The sequence below is a fragment of the Protopterus annectens genome, chromosome 4.part1, assembly GCF_019279795.1.
Source record: "Protopterus annectens isolate FY-2018-M chromosome 4.part1, PAN1.0, whole genome shotgun sequence".
Taxonomy (NCBI): Eukaryota; Metazoa; Chordata; order Ceratodontiformes; family Protopteridae; genus Protopterus; species Protopterus annectens.
In genome coordinates, this window is record NC_056734.1 from 624,756,448 (window position 1) to 624,776,741 (window position 20,294).

The window sequence follows — 20,294 nt, forward strand, 5'->3', positions numbered from 1 at the left end:
ATTGGTGTTATCTTTGTGAATTTTGGGAATTCTGAATAAACTGGGTATAACCGGATGTTCCACTACCATGTAATTGTACTCATCATAGCTGATTATTCCTTCACAAAGGAACTCATACAGTTGCCAGTCAATCTTTGTATATGCCTTCTGGACTTCAAATTTGGAAACTAATTCATAAGTGTTAGAATCCCGTGTAATACTTTGCATATTCCAAAAATAATCGGAGTCCCCTAGAACTTCTTTCTTCCTCCTCGCAGTCAGTCTAAGCTAAGGTAATCTACCCATATAGGCAAGACCACTGCAGTTGTGATCCTTATGATAAGCATAGTACAGCTGTGTAAGTAAATGTACCATAACAGTAGATGTTTGAGTTATCACTGCTGCAGGAACCCCTCTACAACCTCCCCCTTATTTTTATAAAAGTTACTGCTGGCAGGGTAAGGGCCTTCATTTTTCTTTTCCTAGCATTGTCCTTGTCAGGGCTTTAGCCTCCATCTCCCTGCTGGCATAAAAGCTCTGAAGGACTTGATGTCCCAATATATCTTTTTAGTCAATTTCCTAAAGATGAGTAATTGTTTGAGACTTCCAAGATGGCAGAAAATTGAGTAACAGCTTACTTTCAGCTCTCCCACTGTGAAAACAGAAAGCTCTAGAACAGAGAGCCAATTAACTCATTTTTGGGGGTAAATTTCAGTAACTGGCTAGTAAGTGTACTGTTTGGATGCCAGCAAAAAAGAAAATCAACTACAAAAGGTGAGAAAAAAATACTGACTGGGAAGCATTATGCAGCAATTCAGTAAAAAGCAGTGCAAGCTCCAGTTTTGCTGCAACATTACTTCCAGTAACCTAGAGAAAAAATACATCAAATGTACCCAGAACTGATTAAAATAAATGAAACACTGATAGAGTATATCAACTCAAATAGCAAAAGGCTGGATAAAATGGGAGAAGCTTTAAACACATTCAGATGAGGTGATAAAACTTCAAAACTTCAAAAATCAGAAGTCAAAATGAAGAAAACAATGGCTGAATATGAAACTGTTCAAGAAGAGATGTTTCAAGCTCTAGAAGAGATGTTTAAACAATAATAGAATTAGAGGACAGAGCATATAGGGAAAACCAGAGATTTTCTGCTGTACCAGAGAATCTGGAAAGAACAGACTGTACTAATTTTATAAAAGCACAAATAAGCAACAGGACTGGTATTCCACATCAGGAATTGTTAACTGAAAGGATGCATCATGTGTATGCTCCAAACCTGGCCATGAGAGGGCAATCTATACCTTTAATAGTAAAGATGCAATCCTACCAGCAGGAGTTAATTCTGACAAAACTGTGGCCAAAGGACAAAGTAGTAAAAGTGGGAGACATAGTGTTTGTGGAAAATGATTACTCACTGTACACCAGGCAGAAGAGAAGTAAATGTATTCCACTAATAAGGGAATGTCAAGAAGTAAGCATGAGATTCAAACTGCTGCATCCAGCTATCTTCAGAATATTCTTTTCTGGAGGGAAAAATCATATTTTGATGCAAAACATGCTAAGGAGGAAATACAAGTTTGTCCAACAAAAAGTGAGCTGTGAAACAGAAAGAGACCCTGTTTCTTGTTGTACTGGTAAGAAAGACTACAGAGAAACTGTGCCAGAATAAAAATTTCCAGTGTTTCAACAGAAAATGCTTGAGTGATGGAAAAAAGGACAAGAGTTGACTAGAAGAACTGAGAGTACATTGAAAATGAAGCAGAGACTGGATTTGGGAAATGGAGATAAAGAGGAATAAAACCAGCAACTTGGAAATTGACAAATAAATGTGGGATTATAAAGCATTGATTATATTTGTGAAACATGACAGAACAAGAAAACCCTGGAAATATTGGACTTTTTTTGGCTTTGTTAAACTTGTAGGGGACTCCCAAGTATATGCCCTACTTCTTGTCATTAATGTCTGAAGAAACACTTAGGAGAGGGAAAGAGGAAGGAAAGAGTTAACTGTAAGTAAAACAAAAGTTTATCTGCACGCTATAAAGTGAATTTTTTTCAGTTATTTTCAACTGTAATGGGGATACTAACAAACAGGTGCCCCTATATATTTTTTTCTTTTTTTCTTTCCCCTTGATCAGTTTTAAGAAATGCAGGCACTGCAATGTAAAAAAAAAAAGTCAGTTCAAAAGAGTATGATACAAGAAAATATGATGTGCATTTTTTCATTCATGCATAGAGGAATGACTGGATTAAGGCTCTTGGCTTTACCTAGTAACAAGTTTTAAGAAAAAGCAAATAAATACAAAAGGACATTGAATACAATATAATAAAGCTCTCTTCTACCAAATACATAAATACATACATACTTATAGAAGCAGACTTGTATCTGGTTCTCATGTCTCCATGAAGACAATCTGATAAAGAGCAATACAAACAGAATACTTTTTTCTTTTAATGGATTTCTTTCAATGGTTAGGAGATAATGTATTTCTGAAAGCATTCAAGTGTTTTCTCATTCTGGGAAAGCAATAAAGAGAAGACAAAACCAGACATCACTTAGTAGAAGCACAGGTTGTACCATACTTCCTAGGGGTCTATATCACTTAATCGAAATATGCATTTGTCAAATAACAATTAATCCAACTCTAAACTTTGAAATTCATTTCAGCGAACCTCAGACTTTTTCCAGGGTTAGGACTCACTCAAGAACTACCACTCTGGAACACACACCACACTAAATCAAACCTACCCTAGTGGGGAGGGGGTTGCCCCCCACAACTCCCACAACTATATATACCAACTCTGACATTTCACTACATTGGGGAAAAGAGCAATGATGTGGTGATGGCCAAGTGCTTCCTAACCCTGGAAAAAAGTCAGAGGTTCGCTGAAATGAATTTCAAAGTTTAGAGTTCAATTAATACATATTTGACAAATATGTATTTCAATTAAATGATATTGACATGCGTCTTAGCATGGATAACCTTCTTTTTAGGTTAACTTAAGTCTATAAGTGTGGCTGTCAGTTTGGGACAATTGTTTGCATTAGAAAGGTAAAACTTCAATATTTGAAGATATACACTTTTGCGTGTTAATATTAAGTTAATAGATTTTGGGGGTGTATTGGGGTGCATTTGTTTTTTGTTTGAAGGCTTTCAATAAAACAAAAAGTGTTGTAAGATGTGACATAGGCTCAAATGGATATGACAAACTGAATGTTCAACCTGCCAAACATTAGGGTGTGCATTTAACACAACAGTTGAAAATAGATACTTAAAGTTACAATAAAAGGTGGGAATAATAACTTTTTAACATAATGAAACTTTCAATATTATCTTTAAATGTTAATGGTCTCACAGATGTATACAAATAAGCAGTAGTAGTGAACTATATTAAAAGTGTATAGTGCAAATAGCTATGATATAGGAGACAAATTTGGGAAGAAAAGAACATGTGAATTTGATAAAGAAAGGTTTTTAATGATGGTTATTCAGTGGAATACTAATTGCAAGAGGAGCTCCAACAGTGATAGAAGAGGATAAAAAAGATAATAATGGTGGATATGTAGTACTAAGGGGCTACTGCCAAGGGAGAGTGATTACACTGGCATGTATTTATATTCCACCTAAAACTAAAATAAGCAAGAAAGAGAAACTCTCCTGTGACTGCCAAAGGTGGTTTCAAAAACTAAGCAAAAGGTCTGTGTAAAAACTGAAACACACCACCACAGGCTACTAAAAAATATGCTCTTCAGAAAAAAATAAAAACCTTCTTAAGACTTAAAATGAGATGTAAAGAAATAAAATAAAGCCCTTGTTGATTTGTATTTAAGAACTTTTGTCTAAAAGCCTTCCTCAGATCATAAAGAATCAGATACCACAGGGCTAAGATAAATTAATGAAACACATAGCATGTGACTAAATCCAAGCCAATACCTTTTTTTTTTAAACCAATAAGTTCACAGCTAATCAAGGACCTTGAAGGAAACACACCTCCAAGTTGCCAAATAGACAATTTCCTTGAAGAAACAGCACATATCAGGCTAAGACAGCCTTTTCAACACTAATCAATGTTTGTGTTACTTCAGTTCTTTCTTCCCCAGTAAATATTTAGGGTTAATATAACTACTTATGGCTTGTATAAATAACATCAGTTTTTTTTTTAATGAAATTTAAAAGACCTAGTGGTTCTAATTTCATTACTGAGACAGTCATTAATTAATTTCTCTTGGTTCAAACTGTCAAGCAAAATAAAGGACAGAAAGACATAGTAGAAATTGACATCTTGTGCTGATAAGAACAAACTCCATGGAGTTACTGGTTCAGCACCTGGTATTCACAGGTGGCCTCCCATCTAAGTACTAACCAGGCCTGACCCTGCTTAGCTTCCAAGACCAGACAAGATTGGGCACATTCCAGGTGGTATGGTTGTTAAAGCAAAATCTACTTCTTTGTGAAATAAATACACACCAAGCTAGAACAGCTTTTGTACCATTAGCCCATTTTTCTATTCTATTGTTCATTTTCCCATTATTAAGTGAGTGATTTTCTTTGCTCCTCAGATGCTGTATGGAGATAATTGAAGTATTAAGCACTGAGGAGCAAAGAAAATCACTTCCTTGATGTTGATATTCTTTAAGTCCCTTTAGTAGTTGAAAGATGGTTCATGGCACAGAAAGTCTGTGTTGAGATAACAACTAGTGGCTGCACATTTGTCTTTATGCAATGGATTTTGAATAATTATGCCCTTTGGGAAGTTCTCACCAAGAGGAACTGATGACATCTATATGTGCCTTTCCCATTAATAATACCAGGTGCTGAACCAGTAACCCCATGAAGTTTGTTCTTATCAGTACAAGAAGTCAATTTCCACTATGTCATTATGTCCTTTATTTTGCTTGAAAGTTTGAACCAATAGAAATTAATTAATGACTGTCTCAGTAATGGAATTAGAACCACTAGATGATATTATAGGTTCATAGGTTGGTACTAGGCTATCGGCCCTAGGGCCTATACAAGCCTAGCCATAATTCCCTGGCTATTACTTCCCTGGGCCCCTGTCTAACAGGGTGATTGATGTGATCCCTGGGGTGAATTTTCTATCTCCCATCCAATCATCAAGGTTCTCTTTGAAGAGGGCCAAAGAGGCACTCAGCTCGACATGTATGGGCAGTCTATTCCAGAGTATGTGGAGTCTCTGGGTCAGGAAGCTATCCCTCCAGCATGTTTTGTTCATTGTGATGACCAGGTTTAAATCCCTGGAGCATGTGGCTCTGAGAGATTGGGATTTCTTTAAGTGTACCATGTCCAACAGCTCTGGGTTTGACATGGCCTTGTATGTTAAGCAGAAATCGCCTCTGAGCATGCGATATGCGACAGAGTATAGCTGGAGTTTTTTTAGATGGTCAGCATAGGGCATCTGCTTTAGGCTTGTGATTCTTTTAGTGAGGTATTTCTGTGGTCTTTCCAGTTGTTGTAGATGTCTTGTGAGGTACATACCAAATGGGGTGTTGTACTCTATAATGGGTCTAATGTGTACAGTGGGACAATGACCTACTTTTTTCTGGATGAAAAGCCCTTAATGATGAGGTGTGCCACATAGAAGGATTTCCTGACTGTTGTGGCGATGTGGTTATCGAAGGTGAGACCACTGTCCACTTATGTTCCTTATCACACTTTCAGTGTACTGCCACTTATGTGGTAATTCATGGGTACATGGTTTTTCCCAAAGGGGATAATTATACATTATCTTGGCATTGAGCTTGAGCCCATGACTCTGGCACCAATCATCTGTTTCTGTAAGGCCCTTTTGTAGAATATCTACATCATTTGGGAATTCAATAATGGCTCCCAGTTTGCAGTCATCTGCGAACTTTGTTAGCCAGAGTCCCTTAGTGCTTAGAAGTCCTAACTTCTGCTAAGTTTCATTCAAAAAGGACTGATGTTATTTATGCAAGCCCTAAGTAGTTATATTAACCATAAGTATTTACTGGGGAAGAAAGAACTGAAGTAACACCAACACTGATTAGTGTTGACAAGGCTGTCTTACCTGGTAATGGGCTGTTTCTTCAAGGAAATTGTCTTTATTTGGCAACTTGGAGGTGTGTTTCCTTCAAGATCTCTGATTAGCTGTGAACTTATTGGTTTTAAAAAAAAAGGTGTTGGCTTGGATTTAGTCACATGATTGGTGTTTCATTCATTTATCTTAGCCCTGAGGAACCTGATTATTTATGATCTGAGGAAGACTTTTAGCCGAAATCACTTATCATACACAAAATCAACAAGGGCTTTGTTTTATTGCTTTACATCTCATTTTAAGTCTTAACAATTAAAGTTTTTATTTTTTTTTCTGAAGAGCATAATGTTTAGTAGCCTGTGGTGGTGTATTTCAGTTTTTACACAGACCTAAAACTACCATAATGGCGCTTAAGAAAATTCTGGGAGAAATAATCAGTTTTCAGCAGGGAATATTACTTATAGGTGGGTAGTGGAATTTGATTTGCAACAGGGAAGATGGGTCTGTGGGGCACAGAAGGGAAAATATAACAAAGAAGGGTAGATTTATGAAGAAAATTATGAAAATATTTCTCATGGAAGATGTGAATTCAGAAGTAAGAGTTTAGAGTGAATTTACATATTATTCCCCGAGATACTAAACTGGGCTACACTAGACAGAATTTACATTTCTCAGGAACATGTGCATTTAATTGAAAGTCTTGATATGCATCCAATAACTATTTCAGATCATACGTCAATAATAATTAAAATAAAAATGCAGGGTAATGAAATAAAAATGAGACACTGGTGCTTTCCCACCTATCCGTTAAAAACAGAGGAATTTAAGGAATGAGTAACAGCAATTATTCAGGAGTTATTAGAGAAAAAGAAGTTATGTCTTACCATAATATTCCATCTGTGTTGCTGATCTCATTTCATTCATCACTGATGGGTTCGGTTCCAAGCCCTCGGAACCGAGTTGCCTAATACCAAGTTAGCACCAGCCAAAAACTCTTGAGCTAAGCTTCTACCCACAATGCCCTTCTCCCTGTTACCTCAGATCGAGTTAGCCCATGTTATACAATTAAAGCAGAGGCCATTTCTGTGCAAATGCCCTAAGATACCACTTGGACATAAAGCATCCCCCAGGAGCCTTTGCCAGGGGAAGGAGGGTGGGAGGTGATGAATGAAAGAAGATCAACAACACAGATGGAACGTTATGGTTAAGACATAACTTCTTTATCTGATGTTGTTAATCTTCTTTCCATTCATCACTAAGGGGACAAAATCCCCAGCTACCTTGAGATCCTTGGGTGGCCCTTATGAAAGAATGTTCTTGAGAACCACTGAGTCGAAGGAAGCTCTCCCTCTGGAGACCACATCCAATTTGTAATGATTGATAAAAGTGTGGGGTTTAGCCCAAGTGGCTGCTGCACAAATGTCATCCATAGAAACCCTGGAATGGAAGGCTACAGAAGCTGCCCTCAATCTAGTGGGATGGGCTTTAATATTCTGTGGCATAGGTTCTTTTGCAAATTAATAGGTAAAACATATGCAGTCCCTTAGCCATTTTGATAAAGTGACCTTGGAGACAGAATTTCCCATTCTAGGCCCAGAAAAGGAAATGAAAAGTTGGTCAGCCTTATATATTGTTTTGGTCCTGTCTAAAAATAAAATCTCAATTGTCTGTGCACATCCAAGAAATGTAGGCAGTATTCTCCTTTATTAGAAAAATTTGGGAAAAAATTCTGGTAGTAGGTCAATAGACTGATTGATGGAAAAGTCAGAAACAACTTTGGGGAGAAAAGATGGATTTGTCTGGAGTGATACTCTGTCCTTGTGGAAGATTAGGTAGGGTCTTTTGGTGCATAATTCCTGCAACTCTGAAATTCATCTGGCTGACATGATGGCTACCAAGAAAAGAGATTTCCATGGCAGGAATTTGAGGTCACATTTCGCTGCAGGTTCAAAGGGGGGATTGAGTCAAAGACTGTAGAACTAACGTGAGATTCCATGGCTCTATAGGCTGTCTGATTGGAGGTCTAATGTGAAAAACTCCCCTGAGAAAAGTTTTACATAAATGCAGTCATATGAGAGGAGTACTATTCATCCCATTATGGTAATTAGAAATCGCCACCAGATGTACTCATATGGTAGAGGCTGTGGCTCCATCTTCAAAAAACTTAGATATTGTAAGACCACTGTGACTGGAGCCAAATATGCATCGAGCATCTTTTCCTTTGTCCCGATATAGTCTTCTGGTGGATGGTTTATGAGAGGCCAGAATAGTGTCATGAACAGGTGAGGTGAGATCTTCCTGCCTGGCAACTAACGGAAGTGGAGAAATAGAGCTGTCAGCTTGAGACTGGATAGATTCGGGTGACTCAACCCTTGGGGGTGAGAAATGAGGTCTGGAAGAGGGTCCAGAATCCATAGTGGGTATAACAGATGAGGCCAAAGGAAGGGGAACCAAACTTGTTGAATAGCTTTCTTTATGAATTGAGGAATGGGGGATAGACATAAAGAAGTCCCGTGGGCCAATCATGAATCAGAGCATCCCTCAGGGACTCCCCCTTTGGGGGGAATAGGGCAAAGTAGCTGCGGCATTTGCTGTTGGATGGGGAGGCGAAAAGGCCACAGCAAGGCTGCTACTTCAGGACTGAGAGCACTCATGGGGCAAGAGAATGCATCTGCTCAACTTGTCTGCAATCATGTTGGAGTTTCCCGGGATATGTGTTGCTATCAGCAAGCAGTTAGAAGCTATCGCCCACTGCCAAATTCTCATGGCTTCTCAACACAGGGGGTATGACTTGGTTCCTCCTTGCTTGTTGATATACCAGACTACTGACATATTGTCTGACTGAACTGCAATCTTTCCAGAAGGAAGAACCATTTGGAATGCTTGCAATGCTATCAGCACCACTCTCAGTTCTAGAATGTTGATATGCAGGTTGGCCTCCAAGTGGACCATGCATCTTGGACCATCTTTCTCTGGAAATGGCCCCACACCCTATCAGGGAAGCATCCGTTGTCACAATGGTCTTGGGCTGAGGGGACTGGAATGGGCGGCTCCAAAGTTCTGTGTCTGGCCTCATCCACCAAAGAAGATCCTGCTTGTAAGAGTTGGTTATCTGAATCTGAAAACATAGAGGGTAATGATTCGGGAACTACTGAGAGAGAAGAAGCCAAAGGAGAATTCGCATGTGTAGTTTCACAAGAGACACTACTGGTATGGAAGCTGCCATGGATCCTAAGACCTGAAAAACCTCTCTCACTGAGACTTTGTTTTGACAGCGTATCACCCAGAGCTGAAGCCTCAATCTTTGGAGTCTGTGAGTTGGGAGTGACACCAGACAGGATTGAATGTCGAAGACTGCCCCAATGTATTCTATCTGCTGGGCCATAGTAAGGTTGGATTTCTCCCAGTACACAGTAATCCCCAAAATTTCTGCCAGAGAAAGGGTGTAAGGGTGTATTGCAGGGTAGCTACCAGAAGATGCTTGGTGGGGGTGGTAAGGAGCCAATTGTCTAAGTATGGAAACCCCCAGAATCCTTGTAGTCCCAAGTGAGCTGTACCACTGCCATGCACTTTGTGAACACTCTGGGGGCTGTAGAGACACCAAACAACAGGGCATGAAACTAGTAATGATTGGCTCCTAGCCAGAAGTGAAGTAGACTCCTGGAGCATTTGTTCATTTTGATGTGGTAATATGTGTCCCGGAGTCCTATCGAGCACATCCAATTGCCCTTCCTTAGAAAAGGGAGAATGGACTGAACCGTGACCATCCGGAATTTAGTTTGGGCAACAAATTGTTCAAACTGCTGAGATCCAGAAGGGGTCTCCAGTCCCCTGTCTTTTTTGGCACCAAAAAGAATCTTGAGTAAAATCCGGATCCACATTGGTCTGGTGGGACTAGTTGGATGACTCTTTTTTTGATACAGCTTTTTTATTTCTGAAGCTGCTTCTTCCCTCTGACTGGGGGGAATGTCAGGAAGTTTTGGATAAGTAATGAGGGGAATGGTGTAACCTCTGGTAAAGATATTCCCAACGATCGGTGGTAACAGAGTGCCAGGCAGCTTGGTGCAGAGAGAAACAACCCCCGACTGCTTCCAGAGAAAAGCAATCAGGCTGCTCTTCAGGAGCACTGGTAAGGCTGCCCAGAGGAGGAGTCTCTAGGGCCTTGGTTATGTGGACCCTCTGTGCCTCGATAGGGGCATCTTCCAGAATTGTTGCCCCCTCTGCCCCTGGTGGTATCACCACGTGTGGCACAGAAAGGGCCCCAAGAATTTTTGTGCCACATCTTTCTGCTGCTCTGATTCCTGGAGTAGGAACGTTGAGGGTTGGAAAATGTAGACCTATGGTAGACAGGGTCTTAGCATCCTGCTCACACCTGGCCAGAGTGTCCTTTACCTTAGAGCCAAATAGGGAAGATGCTTCAATGGGAGCATTCAGAAAGGAAGACTTGAAGGGATCTGCGAGGTCACAAATGCGCTTCCAGGCATGATGTCTCATAACTATGCCTGAACCCGCATCTCTAGCCACCCCTTCAGTTACATGTCAAAGCAACCTCATAGATGAGTTGGAGATTGATTCCAGGGTTGCGAGCTGCGAGGCAACTTTGTCCCTTACCTCATCAGACAACTGTCCTGCAAGCGTTTCAGAGAGTTCAGAGATCAAATCTCTTTCGAGCCTCGTAAAATGTGACAAGTAGTTCAGGGACCATATTGCAAAGGTTGCTGATGCAAAGACTCGCTTCCCCAATCTGTCCATGACCTGGCAATCTCTGTTGGGTGGGTGGACAGTAGGACTCTCTTCAGCTAGATCCTTTTTTGTGGCCACCGCCATAGCATTGACTGGTAAACCTCTAGACCAATGTGAATTATCCTCAGGTGGACAGACTATCTTGTCAGGTCTCCAAGGGATCGCCTCAACAGAATCGGGGTTCTTCCAGGCAGCTGAACCAGCTCATCTGCAGGCAGGGTCACCCAAGAGGTAGATGGATGGGCACAGAAAGCCTTTAGGAACATGGACTCCTCAAAAGAAGAATTAGCGGGCTTCCAGTCACCCCTCTATTTCAGCATTTCAAGGATGTCTCCGAAGGAGACACCATCAGGGGGTGACCGTGGGGACCCTTCACCATCATCGAAATCCATGTCCTCTGTTAGAGGCTCCTCAGGGGAGTCTATGTGCTTCCTCTTGCACAGCTTCTTCCGTGGGAGCTTCTGAGGAGGACTTGGAAGAGTGGGTACCCTGTACAGGGGGGTTCCTGCGGCTTCCCTGCCCAGTGTCACGGGGAGGTAGCCTGTGGCAGCTGTAGCTCAGGGGAAGAAATCTGGGGGTCCAATGTCAGCAGAATGCTTCCAGAAGCAAGCACCCTCTCCATCACATGGAAAGCAGGTCCACCTGAAGAGGGATGGGAGCCTGGAACAGAGGAGGACAACCTTGGAACTGGGGTCACATCCCACTCCACCAAACTTGCTCCCAAGGATGGAACTTCAAACAGGATCGGTGCAGACAAAGCTCCCGGCACTTAGGACAGAACCAGAGAGACACTTGGAACCATGCCCTGAACCGAAGAGCCTGCAACCCAATCATGGGGTTGAGGAAGGACTGGTTCAGCAGGAACACAGGATCAAAGGGACAGTCCTGGAGCCCCTGTGAGGTCCACTACAGGTGCCGAGATGGGGGGGGTTCTGAAAAGGAGAACCAAAGGAGGTGAACAAGATGGAGTCCATGGAGAAGTCAACCCAGGTCCTGCAGGAGGATGGGTCCTGATGCACCACATCAAGTTCTGAAAGGCTCCTGGTGGATCTAGTGGATACTCCCAACAGAGAGTTAGGTCGATCTAGAAATGGGCTATACACTTGGCCTAGAAACGGGTTGATGGATGGAGAGTATTGGGTCCATGGAGTGGAATCTACTGGCACTGATGTCTCATGTTTGGAGACAGGAAGCAGTGGGGTCAAATCCATTCTTGTCAGAATCATAAAAGAGCTTGGTGCCACAGGGGCACTGGGAGCCAATACGAGAGGTTCAATCTTCCTTGCAGAGATAGGCATTGAAGGTGTGCACTGAGCTGAAGTGGCACCCAGTGCCGAAGTAGTAGGTGAGGCAAGGTCTATAGTCAGTGCCGGAGACAGTATCAGAGCCAAAGCTGGCACCAATGTAAAAACAGTCATAGTACCTGGAGCAGACAAAGTCAGTGCAGACGAGGCAGATTTATGCTTCAAAGAAAGTTTTTGCACTTTAGGTTTCACAGATGTATTCTGGTCACCCGAGGGTGAAGAGGGAACTGAATGGGACCTTTTCTTATCCTTCCTAAGAGGGGTCGAGACCTCTGTTATAGAAAGGGCCTCTGAAAAGGGCGACTTAAGTAGGCCTTTCAGTATTAACTTATTCTTATGCTCGTCCAGAGTGTGCTGGCTGAAACTTTGACAAATCACACAGGGACATTGCACCGAAAGATGGGGCACCCCCCAGCAATAGACACAATCATTGTGAGAGTCACTATTTGGAAGTTTATCATTACAAGAAGTACATTGCTTGAAGCCTGATGTACCCTTCTTTTCAGACATCATGAAAAAGTTAAACACAACAATCAAAAACTTCAGAGGAAAAATAAATTCTATTCTAAGTCTAAACCTGTCTAAATACACACAGTATCTATCCAAAGAGTCAAAAACGCACAACTAGACAGAAAAGGGGAAAAAGAGAAGAAATACCAGTGATGGTATTCAAGGAATACCACAAGGGTAAAGAGAGAAGGCCGTACCACCAATGGTAATTAAAAGATTACCAAACAGGTAGAAGTAGAAGTGAAAAACATGTAAATCTAACTGTAAATGTAAAGATTAATGATTGCAAGTTACAAAAACAAGAAAATAGACAGATTTTTCTACTTAGCTGAAAGCTCGGATGAAATGCGGCTTTATGGCTATGTGGCAAACAAGATCTGAGGCAACAGGGAGAAGGGCATTGTTGGTAGAAGCTTAGCTCGAGAGTTTTTGGTTGGTGTAAGTTTGGTATTAGGCCAACCTGGTTCCGAGGGCTTGGAACCAAACCCATCAGTGATGAATGGAAAAAAGATGAACAACATCAGATAGAAATTTCTTCTCAAAATATAGGTAGGGAGTGGGATAAAATTAATGTGGAGTTTAAAATAGGGTGGAAATAAAAAAATAAAAAAAAAAGAGAGATGGTTAAGAAGCAACAAGAATTATTTAGAAGGGCTGACAAATGTTAAATTATTGCAGAACAGGGGGAATCTCACAGAACAAGAGGAGGAGCAATTGCAGAGTGCTAAGCAGAAAATAAAGGATTACTTCAATAATATGAATGAGTTTAGAAAGACTGCTGTTAAGCAACTTTTTTTCCCTATAATAATGCCAGAGCACACGTTTCTCCGGGAACAGAAAGTAGAATGGGTTTTCTAAAACAAGGAAGATAACAAGATGTTCTGTAGAGGTACTACAAATATTTTGGAAATTTAATGCAAGTCTGTATAAAGCAGAGAAATATGGAGATCAAAAAAAGGTACAAATGGAAATGTTTATGGAAGAATTAACTATGTCAAGGTTAGAGCTAGATGAGGCGCAATTACTAACAGTTAGGATTGGAGAAGTTTAGATAAAAATGGTGATTTATAACCAATCAACAGGAAAGTTCCCAGGAATAGATGGTATTCCTGATGATGTTTGGAAGCCACAAGAGAATAAACTGAAAGATCTGAAAGGTTTTGTTTAACAGCATTTTAAAAGAAGGAGAAACACCAACTTCCTGGAAGAAAGTGGTAGTGGCTGTAATACCTAAAGAGGGTAAAGACCCATCAGATCCAGCTTCACACAGGCCCATTTCAATCCTAAACCATGCTTATGAAGTGTTTATACCTATAGTGGGTAAAAGAATGGCAATGTGATGCCAAAATTGATGGACATGGATCAATGTGGTTTTGTGAAGAATAGAAGAGCATGCAAAAGTTTAAGAAGTTGTAAGGCAGGCATAAGGATTACTCTAACTTTCTCTAGTAATGTACAAACAGTGTGTGATGTTATTAGCAAACATTAGCCTGCACTTATGACAGATCAGAGAGATCGCTGGTGATAAACCATGTTATTTATTTAAGAATAATCTGTACTTGAAGAGATTGCTCTGCTATGGTATGTTTAACAATCAAGATAAATATGTAAGCTCTGATAGACTAGGGATGTATCCCTGCTGATCTTGTAAAGCGTGTCAATTTATTTCTGTGGATAAAATTTTTATACATCCTATGACCAAGAAGATTTTTACACCCAGATTTTATGCTGATTGTAAATCCTCTGATTTGGTTTATTCCGCAAAGTGTGGACAGTGCTCGAGTTTTTATGTGGGTAAGACCAACCGCTCTTTTAAGAAGTGGATTTTAGAGCACATAGGTGATATAAGGAACTCTTCTCCAATTAATGTCCTAGCACAACATGTAGGTCAGTATAAGGATCATACTGTTGTCTTCTTGGCTCTCCAGTTATTTGTTGAGGCCATTTGAGGTGGTGATATAGTGAATCAAGTAGAGCTAATGGAATTAAAATGGATTATTGCACTTTGTGTACATACAGCACCAGGTCTGAATGGGAATATTCCTTTAAATCCTGCTTTGCAAGCTCACAGGTTGGTTTGGTGATTAATTGTTTAATTGTTTTAACATTCTTATTGGTGGATGTTTATGAGTTGCAATATATTATAATTGTGCTTTGTTGTATTGTCTGATGAAGTGACTAAGTCCGTGAAAGCACTAACCTAATAAAATTTTTATGTTTGTTTTTATCAGTCATGTTAGTCATTTTTTGCCTTGTTTTTTTTGAAGATTTTTGTTGTGTGAAGACCATCTTTTAACCAAGAGGAGTGTATCTTGTATAGTTTTATTTTTATACTCCACACATACTTCAAAGAATTTTTCCTCAGGTAGAAAGCAAATGTTGGGGGTGTAACAGGAAAGACAGAGGTAACTGAGAACATACATTTTAGGAGTGCAAGGAGTTTGCAGTTTTTAAAAATTCTCTACTGAGAACTTTGTTAGAAACATTGCATGTACAAATGGCTGTAACTAAGAAAATTATTCTTTTGAGCTTGACACAGATTCTGAATAGCATAGACAAATTAAGTCAAGTTTAATACCGTTAGCTGGCAAAAAGCAATTACTATACAATGGAGACCTAAGTCAGCACTATATTTGAAGTACTGAATATTGCAATAGAAAAAAAAGAAATGAAAAAGGAAGGTGCAAATTATATAGAAATAAGTGGAAATTGTGGGAAGAATACATGCAAAATAATATTCAACAAAAGCAGGAATGAGGTTTAAGGGAAGGCAGGAAATGAGCATACTGTGTGATGCTGGACAGATGATAGTTATAAAGAAAGAAAAGATATGTAAGGAATAATGTACATAAAGGGAAAATATTAATATGGTTTGTTTTCTTTTCTATTAACTTATATTTGCCTATGTCTTAACTTATAATTCAATAAAGTTATTTAAAAAATTCCAGTTCTGATCAAGCAATGTGGTACACTATCTTCCTTTAATAGAGCAAAAAAACACAACTGGGTGTGGGTTATGCTGGATTTACCCATGGTTGGCATGGTTTGGTCATGAGAATGAAGCCTGAGTGACCAAACAAAGCTAACCGTGGGTAAATCCAGTATTACCCACACATAGCCATTGGTTATTGCTATTACACAAAGACATTATTTAAAAAAAAAGTTAGATACTTTTCTTAAATAATGTCCCTGTATAATGGCACCATGCTTCTCTTCCATGTTTTTCCCAGTATCCTGGGGCTTTCCTGTTGTACTGTGCATGCATATGGGACTTTCTTTCCCACACTTCCACAGTGAATCAGTACTGTGTAAAGGAAGCAACGAAGAAAGGAAGATCTCTTTTTTTGTTTTAATTAAAAAAAAAAGAAATCGGGAGACTTTCAATATACAAGAGAGACAAGACAGACAAAATAAAAGGATGATCAGGTATGTTTCTCTAGTTTTGCATCACATACCTGATTATCCTTTTATTTTTCTCTGTCCCGTCTGTCTCATTCTTTTGAAGTCTCTAGTTTTTGAAAGTTTATTTAAAAAAAATAAAAATACAAAAAAATAGAGTTTCCATAGCATATATTAATAGAAGAAGGTCCAGGCAACTGGACTTTTTTCCACTGGTATATGTGCCATTTACAACAGGCAAGCTGTTTGGGATGACCAATCGTTTTTGAATGTTAATGGACAGTCTTTGTATAATAAAGAAATGGACAACTGAATGGATATTCATAAATTCAGCCTTGGCAAGACTGGCCTATTGCGCCTTGAAAGAGAAGGTAATTTAAGGATGGGTACTGGCAAGGAATAAATGGCCACATGACCCAGTTGCTTTTGTTTTCTATGATTCTATTTCTAGTGCTAAATGGTCTGGATCATGCCTGCAAAGGGTCTTTGAACCAGCAAACCTACCTAGTTAACAAAAGTAATATAAAATAAATACAACTGAATATAGAGCAAATTACAGATATGAATTAGTACCTGATGTACTGGCACTGCTTTCTAGGGAGGTTTTGCTTCTTGTGACTCTGTACATGAACTTCTGAAACAGATTAAAAATGCAGGCAAAGTTTTAAATTATTTACATTTTATGAGCCATAATGTGTACTGTCAAAAACTGATAAAACAATATATTTTATTTGGAAATAAAATGTATAGATACAAACACATCATTGTCAACAAACCCATTTTCCCCCAATCCTACCATAATTGCTCACAGACTGACAAGTCAAGAAAACACCTCATAATTTAAGAGAAAAACTCCCTTCAGCTTACATTCCATGTTTGCCACAAACATAATAAAACAGTTTCTATTCACCAAGGTAAAGCAACTAAAATGTACAGTATCAAAGAAAAAGCTACAAACTTTTCAGCATTGGTTCGTTTACGATCAGTAATTGGGCAAAAACAAAAAAATGCTTTTCATCTCAAATAAAAATATTTCTACACAATGTCTTAAATCAGATAAGAAACAAAATTTCAATTTCTGAAGGAAATACTTTGGAGTTTTATCATCTACTTACAAGTGAAGCAAAAAAATCAGACGTTATTATTGGGCAGAATACACTGGATTCTGCCTAGATAAAACAATCGTTTGAGTAAGGATAAATCTGTAGTCTTAAACATCTTCAAATTAGTGAAAACTGTGGCCATGCAGCTGGTGAATACTCTGGGTGACATGATAAAGGCAAAGTAGCAGCAAACATTAAGAGAATGCCTGTGGGCTGCAAAAGTACACATCTTATGTGTCCAATGTTATAATTAATGTATTCTGTATTAACAAGAGAATGCCAACATTTTGAACTCCTCTCATTTTGGTGAACTACTAGCAATCTGTCAAATCTAAAATGGGCTTCCACTAACTTCCCTTCAGTTGCACAATACATAACTTGAATATGAGTCTTTCCCTAACAGTAGAACTATTTGAAAAGCTTGAATATCCAGTAAATGCTTGAATATCCAGTAAATGCTAACTGGTGATAAGGGTCAGGAAGATTTGAGACCATATGAGAAAAGCACTAAAAGATGTGAAACTAATTGTACATTTTGCATATTTATACAGCAAGGTGATAGTTTTTATTGCCCTTATTTAAAAAAAATCATTAAAACCAGTGCAGGGGGTGACTGTAACATTACAAAAGTAATTTACAGGTCACAGTGCAATGAATGTGATGCATTCCATACGAGGCAAGACTGTAAATAAACTCAAGCGTAGGATTTCATGTCATCTGTCAGAAATCCGCTCGGGATGTAAAAATAATGCACTAGCCAAACACCTTTCTCTTCATAAAAGACACACAGGTTTTAAATTCCAGATCCTGGATCGCATAGACATGGGTGATCTTGAAGGAGACATCCCGAATATTCTGGAGAAACATGAACTCATGTGGCAATTAAAGCTGAACTCTTTTAGGAAGCCTGGACTAAACTACTACTGCTCAATTAAAAGTGCACTGGAGCTTAGAAAATTGCCACATTGTTTGCATGACTAATTGTATTGTATTTTATTTTATTCTACCAGTTGGTTTTAAATACCATTTTAAATCAGTTGCAATTTAAATGTATATTTTGTTTCCATCATCATACATACATTTTTTCTTATTTTTATTTATTTATTTTTCTGGTTCTCTTTTTTCCACTTTATTCAAAATGATGTGTAATAACGATACTAACTAATTATACAATTCTATATATTTTTATAGATTGTTTTTAGGGTTCTTGTACACAGACCTGAAGAAGTCTAGAAAGACGAAAGCGATCTTTGTTAACAATAGGTTATGAAAATAGAAACTGATTTTTATATGCAAAATGTATATGTATACATTTATATATATTTTTTGATTGCCAAATGAACTGAGGTTGATTCTAGCCATGTAGTATACTGACTTGGATAAAACCACAGACTTAATAATCTACTTAATAATCTGGTTAAATAAGAGGTACCACATAATTATAAATTTTAAAGTACATAAGGGTTATATTATTATGACAGCTACTAAGTAGGGCAGAACCAGCTCGAATGTCACACTGATGGGGGAAGGGATGTGAATTTAACATGTGTACCAATAACACTGTTTTACAGCACAGTAAACCACTCACATGCCCGATAAAAAGTATATATATATTTAGAAGACTTGTGAGGAAATTATTACTCTATTTTTGTTTTACTTGGATCGCTTGTCTATGTACTTAATAAAGGATTTTCGACTGGAAACAGGCTGCCTGCCTTACTTGGATTACTTTCAAATACTTAGTAATGCTGTACAATTATATATTTTCTATTATTATGTTTTGTTTTGACTTAAGACGAGTTTAAGTTTGCTACTCCTACTACTATTGTCTGATCTGATTAATATACAGATATTAACTAGAAATATATTGACTGAAAATCTTCCATACAGAGAAGTTTCTTACACAATTTTGTTTTTGGACCCACTACACTTGTTTAGTGGGTTGGTTTGAGACTTCGGGAATACCACGGAGATAACTTGTTTGAAGATTTGAGTTTTCTTGAATATGCACAACTGGAACTGGAATTGCCCAGGGAAAGAGACACTGATAAGTAATAAATGAACATTTCCACTCTTACTCATTTGCCTGAGACTGTAAGATGCCAAGGGGCTGAAAAGTACAGTTGTTTAAATTCTTACCATAACATTGGATTGTCCTTTTCTTCACTCTTGCAGTATTCTTTACAGAAGGGTTTCCTGCCAAGGATAGCCCAACATCTGGCTAATACACCAAAGCCTTTAGATCTTACAGACACCATATATCACACGTATGATCCCTGCATAAGGTGTAGGACATAAAGTTGACATACAGATGCAAACACTCAGAATGGAGTGTGAAATTTTAGATGCAGGAGGAATAGAATGCCTTCAGGGACAAACCAGAACAGGTACATCTGGAAGGAAAAGGAAGCAAGGGCCACGTAGCCAGGAGGGCAACAAAAGCACAGGGGTAAGATCTAGAAGAGGGGGAAGGACTGAAGGACCAAATACTACAACAATGAAGAGAAGGACATCTACTGTTATGGCAAGATTTTACACAACTGTACTATGTCCTCCCATATCACTGTTGCACTATTCTTTAGAGAAAGGAGAGTACAAGAGCTAAGAAGAAGGTTGGGAGGAGGAAGGCACAGAAGAGCCGTTTACAAAACCACACAGAATAGCCCTGGCAAAATCTACCCTGGCCCTGGAAATAACATCCAATTTATAATGATTAATGAAGGTATGAACAGAGGACCAAGTAGCAGCCCCAAGGGTGGAAATGGTGTCCAAACCCTTGAAAACGGCACTAGATGAGGCAACCACCCTAACAGAATGTGCCATTACAGATGAAGAAAGACTTTTTCTATAAAAAGAGTAAGAAAAAGAAATGGCCTTAAAAATTCAGGATGATATGGTTTGCATGGAAACAGCCAAACCCAAAGTCCTAGAATGAAAATCAAATGAAAATGTACTCAGTTTTGATAAATTACCTTTGTTTTATTCAAATAACACCTGAGCTATCTATGCAGATCCAAGGTGTAAAGAACCTCCTCACTGGCTGACTGTGGAGAAGGTAAAAAGGAAGGAGGATGAATAGACTGATTAAAGGGACAGCTCATTAACCACCATGGGCATAAAAAGGAGGATTAGTTCATAGAGACACCCTGTCTCTATGAAAAACTAAAAAAGGAGGGAAAGCTGTAATAGCCTGAAGTTCAGACACACTCTTGGATGAAGTAAGAGTGAACAGAAGAAT

At 39.0% G+C, this 20,294-nt stretch overlaps 1 protein-coding gene across 1 annotated transcript in view; it reads right to left on the minus strand.

Annotated features, from left to right (window-relative positions):
* LOC122801255 (serine-rich adhesin for platelets-like) overlaps nucleotides 1–20,294 on the minus strand; it is a 1,296,546-nt gene that overhangs the window by 789,685 nt on the left and 486,567 nt on the right. Inside the window, exon 7 of the mRNA XM_044070807.1 lies at nucleotides 16,527–16,587. Within this exon, the coding sequence (XP_043926742.1) occupies nucleotides 16,527–16,587 (61 nt within the window). The remainder of the gene's footprint in view (nucleotides 1–16,526; nucleotides 16,588–20,294) is intronic.